The sequence below is a fragment of the Vipera berus genome, assembly GCF_964194415.1.
Source record: "Vipera berus genome assembly, chromosome: 1".
NCBI lineage: Eukaryota > Metazoa > Chordata > Lepidosauria > Squamata > Viperidae > Vipera > Vipera berus.
Window position 1 is genome coordinate 56,284,438 of NC_138202.1, and position 21,851 is coordinate 56,306,288.

Sequence of the window (21,851 nt, forward strand, 5' to 3'; positions counted from 1 at the left end):
GTTTTATTGTAATTTGTTTTAATTGTTGTGGGTTGCCCATAGTTGTTGCCAGTTGAACAACACATAGGCTTAATAATAAAAAAATAATGTCCAAATTGGTGAATAACAGTCATGATAAAAAATTTCTAAGATGGATACTCCCTGCCTTGAATAGTATTTAATGTATCTTTAATGCTGTCTCTTAGAGGTGAGTTGATATATAGAAGCTGAGTCTGTGGCAAAAAGGTAGTATGTATTGGCCTTGTTAAATACACTCTTGTTATTTTAGCCATTCAGTCGTGTTTCAGTGATAGTGAACCTTTTGGGCTCAGCATGTCAGAAATTTGGAAAATGCCTAGCTTGACTGTATTGGCATGTCACACACCACCTTGAACAAAAGAGAAACGGTTCTCTATTTCCCCTCTCCCCATTTAGGCCACTCTAAACAGCAGTATTTGATGGCAGTGTCAAGGCTGCACCTGAAGTAGAAGCCCAGGCCTAAACTTCAGCCCTAGTTCTACTGCTGTCACTTTGTGCCATTCCCCAAGGTGTGCAAGTCTTGGGGAATGGAACAATTGACCCCTGTATTCCAGCGCTCTCCAGGATCTGCTGCAGACCGCTTACCTTCAGGCAGTGTTCCCTTTCTGTTGTTAGGCCACTACAGCCTACACAAAGTTGCTCTTGAGTTGCACAGTTCTTGAAGTGGCTTTGAAGAATGCTCTTCCCCAGCCTTTGCAGCCTCCAAAATCTGAGCAAATGCACTTCCTGTTCTCATATGATTTTATGAGACTCTGGAGACCATGAGAAGCATATCCCATTCTCATATGACCTCTGCAACCTCTGAAAATCGCACAAGAACAGGCGTGCTTTTGAGAATAGTTGTTGTCAAGCATTGATGTACACTGGCATGTCACCCAAAATCTCATGGTACTCAAAAACAATTGTTTGGAGGATTTAAGAATTTAGGCTGAGACTACAGCTAGCTTAGAATTATTTCTGCCATGTAGTTGTTATAAATTTATTGGACAATGCTCTTTAAGATGGGGCACACGGTTTCTGTTTTTTGAGGATGCTGAGGGCCACAATCCAAAAATGAACCTATTGAGATAGTTAATGTACAGTTGCAATCACATCCTGATTGAGGTTTCATGAAGCTTTCAGAGACCTGCTGTGAGAAGTTTGAAAACAAAGGTACCTAACCATGATGATATTGCTAGTATATAATCTATGATGGTTTGCAGAATATGTTCTAATCTGATTGTGGAGGTTCAGTTGCAATTGATCAGGAGATTAAAGGAGTATTTGGAGAAACAGTTAACTACTAGTTTGTTTGATCTTTGTTCATCATAGGCTGTTAGCTCTCTAAAGTTAACTGATCAAATGGATTTAGAAAATAATGCTTACATTACAAGAGAAAGCTATTCCTACTGCCTTGAAAAATTATCTTGCTATTTGAGAACTTTATAACTGTTAACTGTTAATCTTTAATTTTTTTTCTTTTTTGGGCAATGTCTTAAGGAAGTAGTGATTCGGTGCTGGAGAGTTTCAATGATTCAGCATTAGGCACGTTATCTTGTTTGAATTGTACAACTTCACAGGGAAGTTGCTTGCACAGCCTTTTATAGTTATGGCTTTGTGTATCAATAGTTTGGGGTTACTTACTATTTAGCACTGTTACTTCAGGTGGTGGGACAGCAGGACTTTAAAATACTGAGTTTTAATTAGATCTTGGTGAACAGTAACTTGTATTTTATCTTTAATTTTTGCTGGTTTTGTTTTTGCAGTGAATTTTTTGAAAGAACAATTCTTTGTAATAGTCTTGTCTGGAGTTGTGCTATCACAGGCAAATCTGGACTTACCTATCAAGAAGCACTAGAATCGGAAAGGAAAGCCAGACAAAATATCCAAAACTTTCCAGAACCTCTCATTGTTCCAGTCTTATACTTAGTTACCCTCACTCAACGTTCACGACTTCATGAAGTTTGTGATGATATCTTTGCTTATATAAAAAACCGTTATTTTGTTGGTGAACTTGTTGAAGTACTTAGGAATAATGGTGAAAGGTAAGCATATTTCATTTGTGCCACTCTGAATATATATATAGAGAGAGGTTTTTAATATGTAAAAAAGCTGAAGCCAACAATACTTTTCGTTACTTAAATTGCTAGTAAGTGACTTTAAACACCAAACATTTTATGTCCATTTTTGTTGTTGTTGTTTCATTGGAAAGAGTTTGATTGTTCAGATATTCTGTCTGTATAGAATAAATGAATTACATATCTAAATCGGTTACACTACCTGCAGTTGTAGGGCTATATAGGTAGTCCTTGCTGAACATCCATTCACTCACCAACTATTCATTGTTACAGTGGTGCTTAATAAGGGGGACTGATAAAGGTCCTTGTAGTAGCAACTGTTGCAATGCCACATGATCATGTGATTACAATTTGAGCACTTAGGGGTCAGCTCACAGTTACAACATTGTAGCATCCTATGGTCATACAAAAGGGACGCGGTGACTCAGTGGGTTAGGACACTGAGCTTGTCAATCAGAAGGTCAGCAGTTTGGCGGGTCGAATCCCAAGTGCCGCGTAGCAGAGTGAGCGCCTGTTACTCGTCCCAGTTTCTGCCAACCTAGCAGTTTGAAAGCACGTAAAAATGCAAGTAGAAAAATAGGGACCACTACGGTGAGAAGGTAACAGCGTTCCGTGCACCTTTGGCGTCTAGTCATGCCAGCCACATGACCACGGAGACGTCCTCGGACAAGGGCTGGCTCTTTGGCTTTGAAACGGAGATGAGCACCGGCCCCTAGAGTTGGAAACGACTAGTACGCACATGCGGGGGAACCTTTACCTTTACCTTTATGGTCATACAGTCACCATTTGCCACCTTCACTGCCTGCTTCTGACAAGCAAAGTCAATGGGGAAACTGACGGAAGTCACAGATGGTAATTGTGTGACCCTGGGATACTGTAACGGTGCGGAAGTTCCCTAATGATGGCCACTGAGACTGCCATAACTGCCATTGTAAGTTGGTGTGGTCACATGATATTGTGCCTTACAGCTGTATTGCTTAATGTCAAATGTGACTCTTTTGATTATTGTTCCTATAAATTGTCCAGAAGTTGTTATAATTATTTAATTAAAAATATAATAATTTTAATAAATATATTAGAAATAATACCAAGTCTCTTTAATTAATTTAAATATAAATTTGGTCATTATCTTGGATCTACCAGTTTATTTTCTGGTATTCATCATTCTTATATACCAAGGGACTAATGTGGTGCACTACTGAATATGTTCTTTATGTTTTTGTGTTCTGTTCCTAACTGTATGGAGGCTGTTGGCTTTGTATTTTCACTCTCCTTATTACAGTTAGGAAATTCAAAGAATACAGTAGATTTTAACTCTCTTGTTCACTCTGTGGACTAATTTATCCCTCTTTTTCTTAATGAGACATTGTCTATGTTAAAGCTATCTCTGGTTATGCTAATCAAATTATTCCTGTTACCAGAATTTGCAAATGCAGGTATGCTACCCCCATGGTTTATATCAAGAACTTAAGGTCTATATTTCAGCAATTAGAAATAAACACAGTATAATTAACCTGGTGATCAAACCAGAGTTTATTATTCAATCCCTAATAATGACCCCAGAGCTTCTCCTAAAACATTCATAACAGATCCTCCATAATCAGGATATATGATCCATGATACAGAAGTCATTTAGAAATTCACTAGACAAGCCATGACTCATTGGGTCACTTTTTCAGAAATCCTTACTTAAACAGAGAAACAGAATGACCATGCGTGGGCAAAATATTCAGTGGGAGCAAGAGCAATTTCCGATTTCCTGTTGGCTTCCTCATTGAATTTCCTTCTGGGAAGCTGACAGTGAGCATTGAAACTTTCTTCCTCCCTTTCGCCCTTCTTTCCTCTCTTGCTTCCTTTCCTGCCTCCATTTTTCCTTCTTTCCTCCCTCTCTGCCTTCCTTCCTCTCCCATTCCCTCCCTCCCACCCTCCCTTCTCTTTCTTTTCCTCCCTCCCTTTTTCTTTCTTCCTCCTTTCCTTCCTGTGAATGTTCTTTGTCACCATCTTTATTGAAGAAGGCATTACTTTGTTAATACAGGAAAATATTTAATAATTGTCTCTGACCTGCAAGAAGATAGACCACTTTTAATTGAATATTCTTCTGCTTTTTTTTCCAGATTGCACTGTAAAATTTTGGAAATCAAAGCACCAGTACATCAGAATGGAATGGCCAATGGCCATGCCAAAAGTGTTGATGGAGTTACCATTATCATTAGCGATAGTGATGATTCAGATTTAGATACCAGTTCTGCACAAAATGGGTAAAAACTTGTTTTATATTCAGAAGATAAGAATATAGTTAAAAGGGTTACAACTAAACTACAATAACCACTATTTTTTAGAAAAATTCTTCATATAACTCTATATAAATATCACAATGTTTAAAAAATGTTTTAATTAGTATTTCAAAGTTTAGAAATAGTACAAAAATAATATATATTAAAAATTTCAAAAAAAACCCTCCAAATGCAAAAATGGAAAGAACTGAAACATACAGGCACAAGGTACATGTGTACATACATACACCACACATATATAGACAATGTGGTTTTAAACCTATCAAGCCTCGTCCATATGGAATTGTCTTGATCACTTTTTCCATTTTGTCAGTTAAAAAAAAGTTTAAGAACAGCAAACACATACTTTCAATCCAGGAATTTAAGTCTAGGTTAGTAGCTTCTATCTAACAAAGCCTGTGCTTCAACTTGATAAAATCAAAAATAATTCATAAAATGATATGTTTAAAGTTGTCACTATTTTATTTATCTCTGCAACTTATCTACAACTTGAAATTAACTAGACTCTAAGCAGCTTATGGAATATATAGTATAAAGTAGATATAAAATAAATTGTAAATTTATGTATTCGATTTCAGCATTTCCTGACTGTAGACTGACTATGGATAGCTTTGTAATACATCTAACTATATTACAAAAACAAGATTTAAAAAGCAATACACAGTAACTAATTAACAAAAGGGGGAACGCCACCAAACAACATAGAAAAATATATACAAAACACATCCAAGGGAGCCTATCCACCCTAGTTCATGACTCAGGAGAAGGTCATCCAGAACACCATCTAGGTCGGGGCCATATTGGGCAGAATCTAATTACAAAAGATAGATTGTGCTTTGTAGGTCCAAATAGATGCTACTGTTGAATGAAAGGGATCTAAGGCATGCCCACTTTGTTGGGCCTGCACTGGCCTTGCCGAAACCAAAACAGAAAGACAGTCCCTGAGGTACTCTGGCCCTGTGCCATGTAGATCTTTATTGGGGGTAACCAGCACCTTGGATCGTATATGGAAGCGTATTGGAAACCATTGTAGCTTGTGAAGGGGGTATAATGTGGGTATACTGAGGCAGACTCTCCCACTTCCTAATGCTTACTTACAACGTAATTACATTCTGGGCAAGTCGAAGCTTCTGACTGGTCTTCAAGGGCAGCCCCTATAGGATACATTGCAATAGTTGAATCTTGAGATGAGAAAAGTGTGCATGTCCCTCTGGAAGGGCGACCAGTGTACCAGAAGGAGATGTGCAATTATCTAACTGATAACTTAATGAATTGATTGATTTTTTTAATAGTATTTGGTGTGTAATTCATATCAAATTCAAATCTCTAAACTTTATTGTTCTTTGCTGAGAATGTTGACATTCAAAAGGGCAATCTATATTATATGTTTCTGTTTGCATGTTGTGGAACAAACTTGTAACAGACATAGTTTGGTTTGCTATGTTTGTACAGAACACAATCAAATACATGCAATTCAATTTGAATCTCTGCTGAAATGTTAATTTCATATGACTGAGAATGTGCTTGTATGATTTTTTTGTCTCAAGTATTTAAAATAATTTACATTGTAAATAGTAATATTTTTCTTTCAAGAAAAAACAATAACGGTTTTAATTTTTAGGAATGAAAAAGCCATAACTGATCCTTTTTTGTACAAGTACAAAGTGAAGCCTTTAAAGAAACAACTATATGAGTCTGTTATAGTGAAAGCATCACAAATATGGTAAGCTGTACTGGTTATAATAACCCTGTGGCTGCAATCCAGCTAGCAGAAATGAGAGAGGAGGACAAGGCACACCCTCTTTAAAGATGCCATTTTCTCTATATAGCTCTTTTTACCTTTTGAAAGAAACCTTGCCGAAAAAGAGAACAAGATTTGTATTCTTCTCTCTTCTGTTGATTGGTTCCTGTACTGAATCAAAACGCTACCATAAACTATTGGTAACGATTGTACCAAATTGGAAAGAAGCATTTATTTATTGCTCTTTCTACACAAGTATTATTTCAAATCAAAAAGATTAGCAATACAGTATGAAAACTATCTCTGCAGCTCTAAAATGTATTTATAGAGCTGCAGGGATGGTTTTCATACTGTATTATTAAACATTTAGAGCTAAACATTTTGATTTGAAATAATACCTGTGTGGAAATAGCAATAAATAAATTGCTCATTCACTTTCTATGATGACTTTTCGCATAGTGCATCTTTAGTATTCTGCATGGTGTCCATGGATGCTGCCAACTATCCCTTCATTTCATCAGACTAACCTTTAATGTTTCAAATACTAAGTTTTAAAAAAAAATTATTGAAAGGCAGACTGCCACTCTTCACATGTTTTATATTTCCAAATAATTTTTCTGGACCTTAAAATAATCCCATGTGTATTTTTAAAAATAAAAATGGAAGGTGATTCTACCCCAATGATTTTTAGTATGAAGTATGCTCAGAAAAAGTGACAATGACCTACATATATATTTATGTATATGAGAAAGAAAGAAAGAGGGAGCTAAAAAAAGAGAATGATCATCATAAAAAGATTAGGGAAGATGCATGTTCCAGGAAATTGTTTTTTAACTGGCCATCCTACCCTTCATAATCAATGGCCGGCTATCTTGTGATTCTGTGATAGTCCCTTAAAATTTAGAATATATACACTGACGCAAAAGGCATAGAATTCATGGATAATATTGCTATTCTGCGATTGTAGTTTTAATGAAAAAAGAACAAAGGTTCCATATATTTTTGTTAAAAACATCACCAGGATGCTTATTTTATTTTTAATATTTTTTTAATAAATTAAAATTGTCAGAAGTTGTTTAAACTGTACTTTCTGTATATCAGTTTCATTGGTAATGGTAAGACTGTTAACAGTGTTTTTTTTTTAAACAGCCGAAGAAGGCATATTTTTTCTTATGACAGACTAAAGCTTTTTTTGAAGCAACACTGTGAATCACATGATGGCATTATTAAAATTAAGGTAACCATAGCAATTGAACTTTAAGATAGTGAATGAAAATATATGCTTCATATAATTACAATGAATTTATCGCAAACTGAACAAATGTCAATGTTTTGAATATGTTTGCCTATATTAAACTGGGCAATCTTAGTACAAGAATGATCTTGTATTGTCCTTAAAATTATATTTGTTTGTTAGGAAATATTTAGCTGTTAATAGCTTTATTTACAATTTTACAATGAAGACTGTCCTTTATCAACTAGTTAATTCCATGCATTTACTTTTTTCCATTAATCTTGACATATTATAATCATTTTTATTTTTATATGATAGTTTATTTGATATTTTAAGCTTTTAAGATTTTTAAGATTATCAAATACACTCATAAAGATTTTAACATTTCCTTGAAGTTATGCCTAGATATATTTATTATCTTTGAGATAAAGCATTATTTCTCTGTGTCTTTACTAAAACAGATTGTTAGCAATAATAAATGCTAATGCATAATAAATTTTACTTTGGTAGATGAAGAATGATAAGCACCTTTCATATCTAGTGTTTTTAATGTTCTAAATCAGAGGTGCCAGTTTCATTGAGGGCTGCATCAGCATTCTGGTTGCCCTAAAAGGGCCAGATGGGCCTGACTGGATGGGCATGGCCAGCTCAATGTGGCCAGCTTGATATCATTCATTTCGATGGGCACCTGTGCTGTGCTGCGCTGTGGGGTCCTGCTGCTCTCGGAGTTCGAGAGCTGGGTTGGGTGCTTGCCCTCCGCTGCCCAAGGTTCCAGGCAGCCCAGTGGACCATCAACACTAACCGGGCACCCGAATCCTCCTCCAGGCAGGTCTGTGCCCGGCCTCCTATCTTCTTGGGTCATGGAGTTCCATCACTCCTGCACCCTAGGACTCAGGGCACAGCTGTCCTTGTGCATGTGCCGGGGGCGCCCAGCCAGGTTGGGGTGGGCTGAGGCAGCGGGGCTGGTCCCTCGCCTGGGGTGGGTCAAATCTGGGCACATCATGGGCCATGTGGGCCTTGTGTTTGACATGTCTTGTTTTAAATACTGGATTTCATAATTTATAGATTTAAGACATTGGCATATATTGTCCTTTCAAAAGGTAATCAATCAATTTGACAAGCAAGCCTTTCATTTTAGTAGTATTTAGTCAAGAACGACTCTGTTTAGTTTAAATTATGATAATGCCTATTGACTTCCAAAACAAAAAATAACAATCTTTTTAAGAGTGACCAAAATCTTGTGATGTAACTAAATCTCATAGGAATTGTGTTCTGAGCTGAGATAACTGAGATTTTTATATGTTGATGTTTTTTTATAATATGATATTTGGGTACATAAATGCCATTTTAAAAAGCTGTTGGTCAATGCTATAGAAAAATAAAAAAGAGGGAAGAAATGTTATTGTTGTTACAAATATAGCTAGTCCTCTTCTTACAATCACAATAGGGGCTTATCACAATAGGAATTTTAGTCCTAAGTTATTGCAGTTGTATGTTGAAGCACCCATGTGATCAGACCCAATGTTTGTCCGTTTTTCCAGTGGTTGTTAAGCAAATCCCACAATAGTAAGTCCAAATCATGCAGTTCTTAAATGAATCACATGGTCGTTAAGCAAATCCATTACCCCAAATAGAAATTTTTTGCTGGAAACCAAAGGCAAATCAACTCATGTGTCCACAAAATGCCACATCCAGTCATAAAGCCTGTTGTCAAGCACCCAAAATTGGTCATGACACCATGGGGGACAAGCAGCACAACATTTTACGATGGCTGGAAGTGCTTTATGGGCCATTAAGCACCCTTTCCGTGGCCATTGTAACTTAAAATGGTTGTTAAATAACCAGTCATAAGTCAAAGACTATCTGTAATTGATATTTGACCTCTGAAGAAAGGTTAGTTTAACCTTATTTGTCTATACAAATAAAGACTATTTGGAATAGCCAAACAATGTTTGTGTTCTTGATTCTTTAGGATTGCTGTGATTCTCTCTTATTTCCTTTACCCCCTAGATGTGGGCATCTCATTCCAATGGTGTGAACTAGGGGAAAAAAGTTTATTTCTAGTCCTAAAACACTCACTGATTTATCACTTGTACATAACATACCTGTTGACTCTTGTTTCCTCACATTTCTTTCCTAAGGCAATATCAATTGCAAAATACAAGATAGAAGAACAGACTTTTTTCTATCTCTTTCCTGATAATCCACCCATCTTTATGTTCAATTCTTCAAGTAAACAAAAAAGATCTTCAAAGCTGACATCTGATGGTCATGTAAGTCAGACAATAACCTCCTGCAACTATTCCTCTATCAGCAAGCATGCTATAATGCATTCAGCATTTCGTGGGCTTATAAAGGGATGCTGGAAGTATAATTTATTTATATGGCCATCCTAAAATCTACATTAAAATATCAAAAGTAATGAAATAAATACATATCATAGCTAATATCTATTAACTTTTTTACAAATTTCATTCTATTCCAGCCATTTCCAACCTGGTCCCCTTAAAATATATTTGATTACAACTAACAGCTTCAGTCACTGTGCGTAATGGTCATGAGAGATTAGTATAGAGGCTTTGTTAAAACATGGCTGGAGTGCATTAGATTAGGGAATGTCCAGTACCACCAACTTTATATGCATTTCATATGTACAGTTCCTTGCTGACTTGGTTTTTACTTGTACTTAAAAGGCAATTGGTACAAGATGTTCTATTGCTGATACACTGCTCCAGTCTTGATTGCTAAAATGAGTAATTCCTTTTCCATGATATGCTGGAAATGTAATGGACAGATTGGATCCTTCTTACATTTGTGGTGGCAACATTGCAAAGTTCAAAAATAATGGAAAATAAAATTTGAAAGTTCTAGTCCCATTTTATTTTGAGATTTTTTATTAAATTTCACTAAACTATATACATTTTATTCAGAATAAACTGGAACGGCATGGGTTAACAGCTGCATGGATTTTATATGCTCTTTATTGGAAAAGATCTTTGATCCCCTATGTGGTAGAATGGCTAACCAAATTGTGGGACTAAGCTTCAACCTTTTTTAAATATGAAAAGTAAATCTGATGCAGATTCAATTCTCTTTAGAAATCATTTTTAGACTACGTTTGCACATGGAACTGTGCCACATCAAAAATTTAATTTTACACTTTATATTTTAATTTGACATTTCAGCTACATATGATTTACAGTGTTTTCTCAAAGTATTGATAATCTGTACACTTTTTTCCTTTATTGACTCCAGTTGTCTTAACCAAGTATTTTAAAGGTTTAATAGAGACATATGTGATTAGAAATTGAATATGAAATGTCTTATAGTACTTTAAGCTTTTAAGAATATATTATCCATGTGATATTTTAGATTTGTTGGTTATCCAACTGTATTTGATTATTCAGATTGAGATTCTTTTGTATTTGATTATTCAGATTGAGATTCTTTAATAAAGTATGCCATCTATTTTTATATGATTTTAAACTTGTATTTTCATTTATTCTTTGCAACTGAGAAGAGGCATGCTTATAGATAGTTCAGGTACTGCACCTGGGTTCCCCAGATATAGGGAGAACAAATGGAGGACTAATTAGTATTCATACTTTCATATACAGCCAGTTTAGTCTAGTGGTTAAGGCACTAGGTTAGAAAGTGGGAGGTTGTGAGTTCTGGTCCCACCTTAGCCATGAAAAGCCAGCTGGATGACCTTGGGCCAGTCACTCACTCGCTGCCCAACTCACCTCACAGGGTTGCTATGAAGAAAATAGGAGGAGGAAGGTAAATTGGATACATTTGCTGCCTTTAGTTATTTGTAAAAATAAAGCTGGAAAATAAATAAATGGAAAGGGGCGTAGAGGGTAAACCAAATCTTGCTGTCATTTCTCAAAAAATCCCTTTGACTTTGCAAAGCATTTCATTCATGTTTAAAAATAGAACAAGTCTTCACTTGTAAAGTGCTTGAAATACTCAGATTTTGAATATTTTTCTACTTTATGAAGTTTGTTTTTGCTCCTAGGAGGACAAAGATGAAGAACACTTTAGTCCTAGAAATCTAAGCAACACAGCAAAAGAAAGGGTAAAACCCGAAAAAGAAAAAGAGCATACGAGAACCAGCGGTAAGTTCAATCAGTAATTGGGAAGGCCTGAAGTTTGTTCATGTGATCACATTACCTCAACAGCTGGAACTTTGAGGAGCAGTTGTAGGTCCGGTTGTTCAACATTTGTTGTAACTTCACTGATCAAATGGTCATTAAGCAAGGAGTACCTGTAAAACAAAGTCAGGTTCCTGTAACCTCCGAATTCCAATTCGTGTTAGTAACAACTGGAATTCTCTAATTCCCCCACCAGAGATATTTATAAACAAGGAATATCTTTGAAAGTATCTTGGATGCTGATATCTCTATTGCACAGAATTTCAGTAAAGTCCTTCCATCTTTGATCTTCTTTTAATTAATTACTATCTGTTCTTTAACTTTCAACCAATTCTTTAGCATTCGGCAGTTCAAGAATGAAATCTTCTGAATTCAGAGATTTGTAAAATACTTTTGGGTTTTTTTGTGTCTGTTTCCATCTTTAGTGTCTTTACAGGTACTGCAATATTACTTTTTGTTTCTTGCAAGAACTCCCTGAAATGCTTTAACTTTCTTATTCAGACCTTGCCTTTTTTGATATCCAGTTTTCTTTCTTCTCTTTCTTAATCTTTGGCTATCTCTCTTTATATTCTTCCTTAACAAGTTACTTAAGTATCTTTCATAGTTCCTCTGGATCCCAATGAATAAGATTCAGGACTTCAAAATAATTCCTGTTTTCTTCTTCAAAATGATTATGGTATATGGTTAGGATCATATCATGGAATGTGTTTTTCTTCTTACATTTTAGCTTAACTTTGAACTTGCATAGGAGAAATTTATGATCTGTTCTACAATCAACCTCTTCGCTATTATAACTGATTTCTTCCACTTCCTTGTATCGATAACATAGTTTGATTTATGTATATGCATCTGATGATGTCCATCTATAATTTATTTATCAAATTTAGATACCGCCCATCTTACTCCAGGATGACTCTGGGTGATTTACAGCTTAATAAGCTATATACATGTCACTTTTGATTTTGTAAGACTTTAGCAATGAAAAAATGATTGGATTGGCAGAAATTGATAAGTCATTTTCCTGCTTCATTTCCATATTCTGGCCATACAATCTAACTGTATTTTCCTTTAAATATTTCAAACTTTGCCATTCCTGTCTTCAACTACAAGCAACACATTTTGCTTCAGTATTCAGTTGATTTCATATTGAACTTGATCAATTTCTTTTCCTACCTGAGTTTGTTGGAGCATAAGTTTGGAATAATTGTCATGTTAAAGCAGCAGTCTCCAACCTTTCCAGCATTGCGGACCGGGGGTGGGGAAGAAGGGATGGTTCCTCGTGAGTGGCGGGCAAGCATGCGCGTTTTCTGCTTGCACAAATGGAGCTGCGTGCACTCATCCACCCGCTGCACGTGCAAGTGGAGCTGTATGCGTGCGCTTCCCCTCTGCTTCTGCGGCCCAGTTCTGAATGGGCCGTGGCCTTGGCCCGGGGTTTGGGGACCTCTGTGTTAAAGGTTGTTCCTGAAGTCTAATTGATATTATATTTAGTCATTACATTGTAGCCAAGTACTATTCTTGCTATTACCTTCCTAATTATGAAAGCAGTGCCATTCCTCCTTTGTCCCTTATGTTCTGAGTTGCAAATAGTATGGCCTTCTGACTGAAAGTGTCCAATTCCATTCTATCGGAATTTGCTGATGCCTAAGATGTCATTGCATAGTTGATTCATTTTGCATTTTGTTGAGCTTCCCATGTTTATGCATTTTATATTCCATGTTCCCTTGTAATTTTGTTTTTCATTTTTGGATTTTCTTTTCCTTCATGTGAGTAACAGCAACTGGAAGTTTCAAAGCCTTTTTTTTTATTTGATGGTCCATTATCTGTCCTAAAGTGAAGTTCTGCCTCTAGCATCTTCCTATATTATTGCTGCCCAATATAGGTGCCCGCTGCTTTTAGTGAGTTGATCTTCATGCTTTGGGTATCTCTGCTGGGAGCATATACATGCGTGCTAGTCGTTTCCGACTCTAGGGGCCGGTGCTCATCTCCGTTTCAAAGCCGAAGAGCCAGCGCTTGTCCAAGGATGTCTCCGTGGTCATGTGGCCGGCATGACCAAAGGCGCACGGAACGCTGTTACCTTCTCACCGTAGTGGTCCCTATTTTTCTACTTGCATTTTTATGTGCTTTCAAACTGCTAGGTTGGCAGAAGCTGGGACGAGTAACTTTAGGTTAAACATCCAGCATTTTTTGCTATAATTGCTCTCAGGAAGAACTCATGTATGCTATGATGGAGCTGTAAAGCAGAATTGGAAATGTACTCATTAATAAAAATGTACTTATTTAATACTGTATATTCACTAATAAAAGGAGGACAAAGATACAGTTTCCATTATTCTTTAACCTAACCTAACCTTTTTCACATTGCAAGAAAATTTCCTTTGCTGAACTTGTGAGAACTTGATTGGGAGCTTGACAAATCTTTTATTATTTATTTTGAATTAATTTAATGCTCAATTTGTTGATTAAAAAATGATAAAATACTTTTTGTTCAGTACCTTATCTTGATGTCTGATGGGATGGGGTCTGATGGGATGGGGTTGGGTTTTTAAAATTAGTTTTTAACTTAATATGTATTGATTTTATGGGCATGATGTTTAATGGTTTTTTAATGGTTTTTTAATTTTTGTATTTGATTTTTATTGTGTATTGCCCTGTTCACCGCCCTGAGTCCTTCGGGAGAAGGGCGGTATAGAAATTAAATTATTAAATTAAATTAAATTAAATGTATCTATAAAATGTAGCTCTAATTCCAATTCACCGGTATATATTTTGAAATAGAAAAATTAAAAAGGGAGAAAGCAAATGCTGTGAAATTCAAGAGAAAAGAGAAACAAGACAAAGAAAAAAGAAAAGAAGAACTAAAGAAGCTTGTGGAGGAAGAAAGATTAAAGAAAAAAGAAGAGAAAGAGCGACTGAAAATAGAAAAAGAAAAGGCATGACATTTTTATTAACCCTAGATTTGAAGTGGCAGTGTCAATCACGTTTGTAGCTTTATTTGGTATTTTCTCATTGGAATTGTTAAAACTTGGCATCTTGGAGAAAGAACAAATAACATTGTGAAGTAAAAGGCTTTTGCAAGCTACTTCACATCTAAATAGCAAACATTTTGGGAAGATTCTTCCCTGAAAGATTATAACATGTCCTAAACTGCTGATATTATTTAATTTTGCTAATTTTTAGTTACATTTGTAGTTCTATATGTACTAGGTAACAAATAGATTATACTGTACTTCTATCAGAAACAAGATTTACTTTGTGGCAGTTAAAATTTGTATAAGAACAGTTTCATTTGTAGTTTTTAATTGTTAATTCCTACATTAAGAGTGGAAGAAATGTGCCTTATTCATACAGTATTGAAGTTCTTGGAGACTTCATCAAAACAAAACAACATTCTATTAAAAAAAAATTATGGTACAACATGCAGTACATTTAATAGTACCCTAAATATTTGAGATGTAAAGACTATTGTTCTTATCTTTTATATTAATTTTGAGTTTAATAATTAAAATGAAAATAGTGAGGAAGTGAAGTGAAGAAACCATTTCCTGATCAAATTTCTATGTAATTAAAGGAAAGAGAGAAACTACGTGAGGAAAAAAAGAAATATCTGGAACACCTAAAACAATGGAGTAAGCGCAGAGAAGACATGGAATGTGATGATCTTAAGGTAATGTAAAATGGGAAGCTGATAACTTTCTGTAACATGTATTAGCCTATGCCAGGGGTCAGCAATCTGAAACAGTGAAAGAGCCACTTGGAACCGGTTCCCTCACAAAAGGAAAAACTGGGAGCCGCAAAAAATGTGTGCGCATGCGTGTACATGCGTGCAAGTGCAGAACAGTGTTTGACTGAAGAGTGGAGCCAAGGCGAGATAAGCACCTACCCTGCCTATTTGAATTGATTGGTAGAACTTTTTTAGTCCCACTTTTTTTTTGACTGCACATGGCAGAGGACTGGGAGCCACAGAAGACGGCTGAAAGAGCCGCATGCGGCTCCAGAGCCGCGGGTTGCAGACCTGTGGCCTATGCTAACTGTGTGTTTAATTTCAAACCTGCCAAATCAGTAAGCTTGGACCTGGCATGTCAAATATATCATGCCAGAAATCACATGGTCATAGTATATGTTTTGAAAATACACCCATCTCTTCATTCTAGTCATGAAATGGGCAGAATTTTTTTCTGTTAAAATCTGCATTCCTTCTTTGCTGCATGGTGAACAGAATTAAAGTAAGGAGTGGTAGCTAGGACCAAAGGCAAAAAAAACGCCCTTTTATGTTATTTTTTTTTCCAGGGTAATTTTTATCTATGGTCTGAACTCATCCCTTGCAGAAGTAAGGGGAGAGTTGAAATTACACTAAGTTTTGATGATAAGTATTGATGAGGTAACTTGTTTACAGGTAATCCTTACAAAAGTATGGTAATTAGGACTGGAATTTCCATTGCTAAGCAACAGTCATAAAGCATGACATCATATGACCACACCACTTTGTAATGGAATTTTCAGCATTTCCAATTGTGGTTGCTAAGTGAAGATATCATGTGATAGCCACTTGTGACCACCTGCCAGTTTACCTGTTGTTTGATTGTAGGAATCTGGCAAAGATAATCACAAATGACAGTCACACGACTGGGGAATGCTACAGTCAAAGTAATTAATGAGCCATAAGTAAAACTCATTCAGCATTATTGTTAGTTTGAACAGTTGCTGAACAAGCGGTCATTAAACAAGGATCACATGTAGTTCCATACATCCAATATGGTACCTTGCAAGCAGAAGTGCTTTTTGACCAGGAAAGACAATACATAGTACTTCTATCTTACAAGCAAAAACTCTGTGTGGGGGGAAGAATATCTCTGAGTGCAGAAAAGTGTTAGGATTCTTGGCGATAAGGAATAGTATACGCATGCAACAGTGGAATTGTAGATGGTAGACTTTTCCCTTTATTTGCCTGCTGTTTTATATCGTGTTTTATATCATTGTATCTGCTCCTTTATGTTTCCCCCAGTACGTTCTGTCCTCTTGCTGCTTTCCTATCTCTGCATTAAATTGTAGAGTTTTCTATTTTCTTCCTCAATATCTCTACCACTTTTCTGCTTTTGGGCCCTTTCTCTGTTCCTTTTTTTTAATAATCCACCTGCTCTTTATATTCACTTTCCCCAACTAGTACTTCCCAATCCATCAGCACTGATGTCTCCTATATGTTCTTCTTTAATTTCCATTGAAGTCTTGAGTCTCCCCCATATCTATTCATCAGTTGCTAAAATGTTGTAATTTCTCCTTCCAAAAAGAAGCTCTGAAAAAATATTTAAATGAAGTTGTGAAACTGACACTTTACTCAATGTCTAAGCTGTCTGACAGGCCTTACTGTTTTGAAACAGCTGAAAGAAGCAACTTCATAGTGTCATAGTGCTCTCTACTGGTGAAGAAAAGAGTATCAGACAGTTCTTGTTCTTGACTTATTTTTTGAGTCAAGTTAGAATATTGCTTTTATAATCCACCAATAAAATAAAAAGATAAATAAGAAATAAAAGTGATCTTTTACTTCTGGTCTATGGACTTTGACATGCTTTGCAAAACTTAGCCTAGCAACAGAGCCCATTGAAGTTATTCTTGTGGTAGAGGTTCTAGATGCAGATCAATATATTATCATTGTGTTTGAATTCTAATCTGTGTTATAATGCAGCGCCATATTGTAAAGTATCAATTCTGTAAAGTTCCTGACACAAAAGCCTAATAAATAAGAAGTCGTGTGTTCTTGACAGTTTGTGATGTCCTCTTCCAGTCTGGCATTGTCAAAAAGCTGACATTTTATTTGTATCACAGGAACTTCCAGTTCCAACTCCAGTGAAAACCAGGCTACCTCCTGAGATTTTTGGTGATGCTGTAATGGTTTTGGAGTTCCTCCATGCATTTGGGGAACTATTTGATCTTCAAGATGAATTTCCTGATGGGGTGACTTTAGGCAAGTTTTTTTCCCCTTGGATTTTGTTTTGAATTAAGGTGTATACTATGTTTCTGATATCTAGCCATTGATAAACACATTATAAAGTCTCAAAGTTTTACTTACATTTAAAGCAAATGCCCGTATGTGAGTTAGCTATCAGTTTGCAAAATATATTTCTTCAATGTACATCAGTTTATATGTAAAAATATTCCTCTGAGCAGAATATATAGTGCCTCCAAAAATGCCATTTGATATATTGATGAAGAATCTCTGTCGTCCAGGTAGTGTTGTCTGGAAGTTGAGTCATGGTCTGTCTTGTTTGTTTGTTTGTTTGTTTCAAACATTTTGCTGCTTATCCACGTCACTTCTTCCATCTGAGCAAGTTAATTAGGGGGAACCCCATATATGTCCTTCAGAGTAGTTTCATTTCTTACCTAATCTGAATAGGATCATTAGTGAGCAGCCAGAAAGCCATTAAGAATGATTGTGCAGTTTGGCTTGAGAGAAGAGTGAAAGAATCCATTTATGTCAAGTGGAAATTCCTTCCCTTAATAGAAGTGGAGGCCTGAAACACAACCTATCCCTCATTTTTTATGCTGCTCTTGCATCATCCTCCAGGAAGATCAAGACCACTTCACAGTTCACCAGGAAGGCCACATTTAAGGACCTACCTAGAAAAAAGGATTTAGGAACAATGACTCTTTAACAACTCTTTCTCTTTCTTTGCGAAAAAGAAATATGCAAGGAGCATATCACCTAATATCAGCTTCTTTCCCCATTTTAGTAGATTAATTTGAAGTGAATAGGGAGAATAGCTCTGGTTCAGTTTGGGACATCCAATTATTTTCCCCCAGTATTTTATTCAATCCGTCCTTTATTATATGGAGGTTACTTATCAACAGTCTAGCAAGATCTTGACATTTGTATGTTCTCTTTCATTTGCCTAAATGCCCCTTTTCAATTCAATATGGGAATCACATGAACACGTTAACCAGTTGGATTCTGCACATCTAAAATTGTACGTTAGACAATAAAATAGGAAGATTTCTCAAGCTAAGTTTCAGATCTAACTGCATCTTTTAAACTTTTCAATTTGGATGCTGCAGAGGAACTAAAGGTACTTTCTTTTATTATTTACAGAAGTTTTAGAAGAAGCTCTTGTCGGAAATGACAGTGAAGGCCCACTTTGTGAATTATTGTTTTTTTTCCTGACTGCAATTTTTCAAGCTATGGCTGAAGAAGAAGAAGAAATTGCCAAAGATCAAATAGCAGATGCTGAGACCAAAGGTCAGATCAACTACACTTTTTAAGAACAACTTTCATACTAATCTGCATTCACGCAATATGTTTTTTTCCCCAATTAACTTTGCTTTGCTATACAACTGGTAAGAAAAGACAGTGTTTTATATATAATCTGCAGTGATGATCCAGATGTATTTTTACTTTTGTCTTTCTAAAAGGGCAGAGATTCCATTTATTGTATCTCAAGAATTTCAAACTGGTATGTTTTTCCAAAATTCAAAATTGTGTTTGCTTATTTTAATTTTAAAACAATGTCAGCAGTAGAGGCTTATTTTATTGAATTTCTGCAGATGTGGTCTTCTTCCTCTTGGTGAGGTAAATAATTTCTAGTAAAGTAGTTGCATGAGCTTCCAGGCTTGCTGTAGACTGTTAGAATTTTGAATATGTTTTGAATATGTGACCATAAGGGCATTGCAACAGCCATAAATTCAAGGACCGGTCATGACTATCATTCATTCCGTGCCGTTACAACTTTTGAACGGTTGTTAAGGAAGAAAGGGCTGCCTATATGCCTCCTCTAGCCCAAAAAACAAAACAGCGTTGGAGGACAATGCCCAGTGACTGGAGGGATATGCACACAATAGCCAAAAGTAGTTAGTGGTTAGGTCAGATCATAGGCCTTGATTATGTAATTTTCAATGAGGCAGGCATTTTAGAAAATTTACACGGTAAGATTTGTAGACAATTTAAAATAACCGTGATAGACTGGGGACAAAACTAAGGCTATCTCCGGAAGACTGAAAAATAGGACATTTTGCTGGACAGCCATCTGGAGATACATTTATTTGGAATCCAGCATTGAGCAAGGAATTTAACTCCTTCCAATTTTGTTATTCTTTGTTCTAGGAAATTTTCTGTATTCTGCTTTAATAGTGCAGATGCAGGCAAATAGGAGTAATAACAGCTTTGCTATATTGTATGGCTGAATTGAAGCCTCTACTGTTCAAAGTTTTGTAGGCTTTTTAAAGAATAAAAATGTGAGGAGAAATACTTCATATTAATACTGTTTTCCAAAAGAAAATGCAGACTCCCAAGTTCTACGTATTTTTTTTCCATAAGGAGAACAATTTCTAAGCAGATTAGTATTATTTATGGGTACAAAATTCCCAAAACTGCTTTCAGAAGAATTAATGGTAGAATTTTTTTGTTTTGTCTGGACTAAAATATTGTATAAATTATTTCATTATTATTATGGATAATAAGTATCAAATCAGAAATGAATAATCTTATAAGATTGTGATATAAAAAACAGATAGAAATGGGTAATATCTGCATTAATAATACCATCTCCAAAATAGTATTTTTTAGAGAAATATATAATTGGAGAAATTTCTCCAGTGCAATATTTTGCGAATCATCATGAAACGTTACCAATCCAGCTCAACCAGCCTTTCCTGAAGAGTTAACAGAGATGCATTCCTAGCGAAGGCAACCAAAACAATAGCACCTATAATATAGAATTTTAGATGGCACTTCATCTAAAGATCAAGAATGGTATGCTAAGCACTGGCCAAAAGTTACTCAGCATGAAAGAATTCAAACAGGATTTTTTACACAAACCACATTATCATAGTTATACTGGGCCAGATAGAACAAGTCTGTCTTACGTGTATTGACTGGTTTGGTGATTTTCTGGCCAGTTCTCTCTCAGTTCTTTTATAAGATAAAAATGATAGAGGACAAAGCAGATAGATCTCATTTTCTGAGTATCTTGTCTCTACCAGCATTACAAATTGAAAAATGGTTCATTCTGAAAATCAGATATTAAATTTGCAAACATTTGATCTGCTGAGATTATGGCATTCAAGTTAGAGTGGATATAAATAATTTCATCTGTAAAAAGATTTTGTAAAGCAGTTGTAGTGGTTTGCACTGTAATATATTTCATTTAAAGGGACGCGGTGGCTCAGTGGGTTAGGACGCTGAGCTTGTCGATCAGAAGATCGGCAGTTTGGCGGGTTGAATCCCGAGTGCCACGTAGCAGAGTGAGCGCCTGTTACTCATCCCAGCCTTTGGCGTCTAGTCATGCCGGCCACATGACCACGGAGACGTCCTCGGACAAACACTGGCTCTTCGGCTTTGAAACGGAGATGAGCACTGGCCCCTAGAGTTGGAAACGACTAGCACGCATACCTTTACCTTTACCTTTATATTTCATTTGATTAGGCTGCTTACACATGAATAAAACCTAAACTGCTAAAGCATTTTGTACAGCTATTATGTAAGGAAGATTACATTCAATTTTATTTGGCAAAGGTAACTTAGTTCTATTTTGTGGAGAAGGTTTAAGTTCTGTTTGTAGGCTATCATTCAGTGTTAGCAATTGGAAAGATAAAGAAGTAGTTCACAAATAGGAAATGTATTAAGTTTTGCTTTCTGCAGAAGCAAAACTAAATACATTTAGTTTTAATACTTGCAGAAAAAAGAGGAAATTCACTTGCCATTGCTTAATATGTAAAGAGATTGTACTTGCATGTTAATTCGAAATGCCTGATGTTGCTTTAGAGGTAGCTTAATTGTGAGCATGTTTTACCAATTATATGGGAAAAAGGACCTCTTCAGTATGGCAGATCAGCATTGACTGCTGCCTATTTATCTCTGTTTGTTTGGCAATAGGTAGCAATTATAAGGAATGGAGTGATAGCTTGTGTTAAAAATCTTTGCATGAGTGTTTTTGTACTCTTACAGCCCAATTGTGCACAAGAAACTTTTAGTGAGTGTTGCACACTTTCTTCAGCTGTTTGCCAATATTACATTTCTTTGTTGCATTGCAACTTACATGAATATTGAATTTATCTGCTGTTTCTGCATTGCTTAAAATGGCTTGCTTGCTTACTTGCACTCCATATGGAAATGTTGATTTAAACTAGAATAAAGTCTTTATTTCCTTAAAGATTTAACAGAGGCTTTGGATGAAGATGCAGACCCCACAAAATCTGCACTATCTGCAGTTGCAACTTTGGCAGCTGCATGGCCCCAATTACATCAGGGTATGTGTGGGTTTCTTTTTTTCTTTTTTTCGGTACATTTTTGCTGTATTTTTCAAAAGTATAATTTATATTATTTTCTTAAACATTTTTAGAGTCAAATAGACTACCTTGATTTTATTC

At 35.9% G+C, this 21,851-nt stretch overlaps 1 protein-coding gene across 5 annotated transcripts in view; it reads left to right on the forward strand.

Moving 5' to 3' along the window:
* The window catches only part of BAZ1A (bromodomain adjacent to zinc finger domain 1A), a 52,914-nt gene that overhangs the window by 5,265 nt on the left and 25,798 nt on the right, over positions 1-21,851 (forward strand). For 3 of the 5 annotated variants that reach the window (XM_081332144.1, XM_081332143.1, XM_081332145.1), the window contains 11 exons: positions 1,764-2,042; positions 4,190-4,333; positions 5,991-6,092; positions 7,260-7,347; positions 9,486-9,617; positions 11,363-11,462; positions 14,274-14,428; positions 15,067-15,162; positions 17,319-17,457; positions 18,580-18,726; positions 21,636-21,731. In XM_081332144.1, the coding sequence (XP_081188270.1) occupies positions 1,764-2,042; positions 4,190-4,333; positions 5,991-6,092; positions 7,260-7,347; positions 9,486-9,617; positions 11,363-11,462; positions 14,274-14,428; positions 15,067-15,162; positions 17,319-17,457; positions 18,580-18,726; positions 21,636-21,731 (1,478 nt within the window). The remainder of the gene's footprint in view (positions 1-1,763; positions 2,043-4,189; positions 4,334-5,990; positions 6,093-7,259; positions 7,348-9,485; positions 9,618-11,362; positions 11,463-14,273; positions 14,429-15,066; positions 15,163-17,318; positions 17,458-18,579; positions 18,727-21,635; positions 21,732-21,851) is intronic. The other 2 variants (XM_081332146.1, XM_081332147.1) reach the window with 2 other exon arrangements.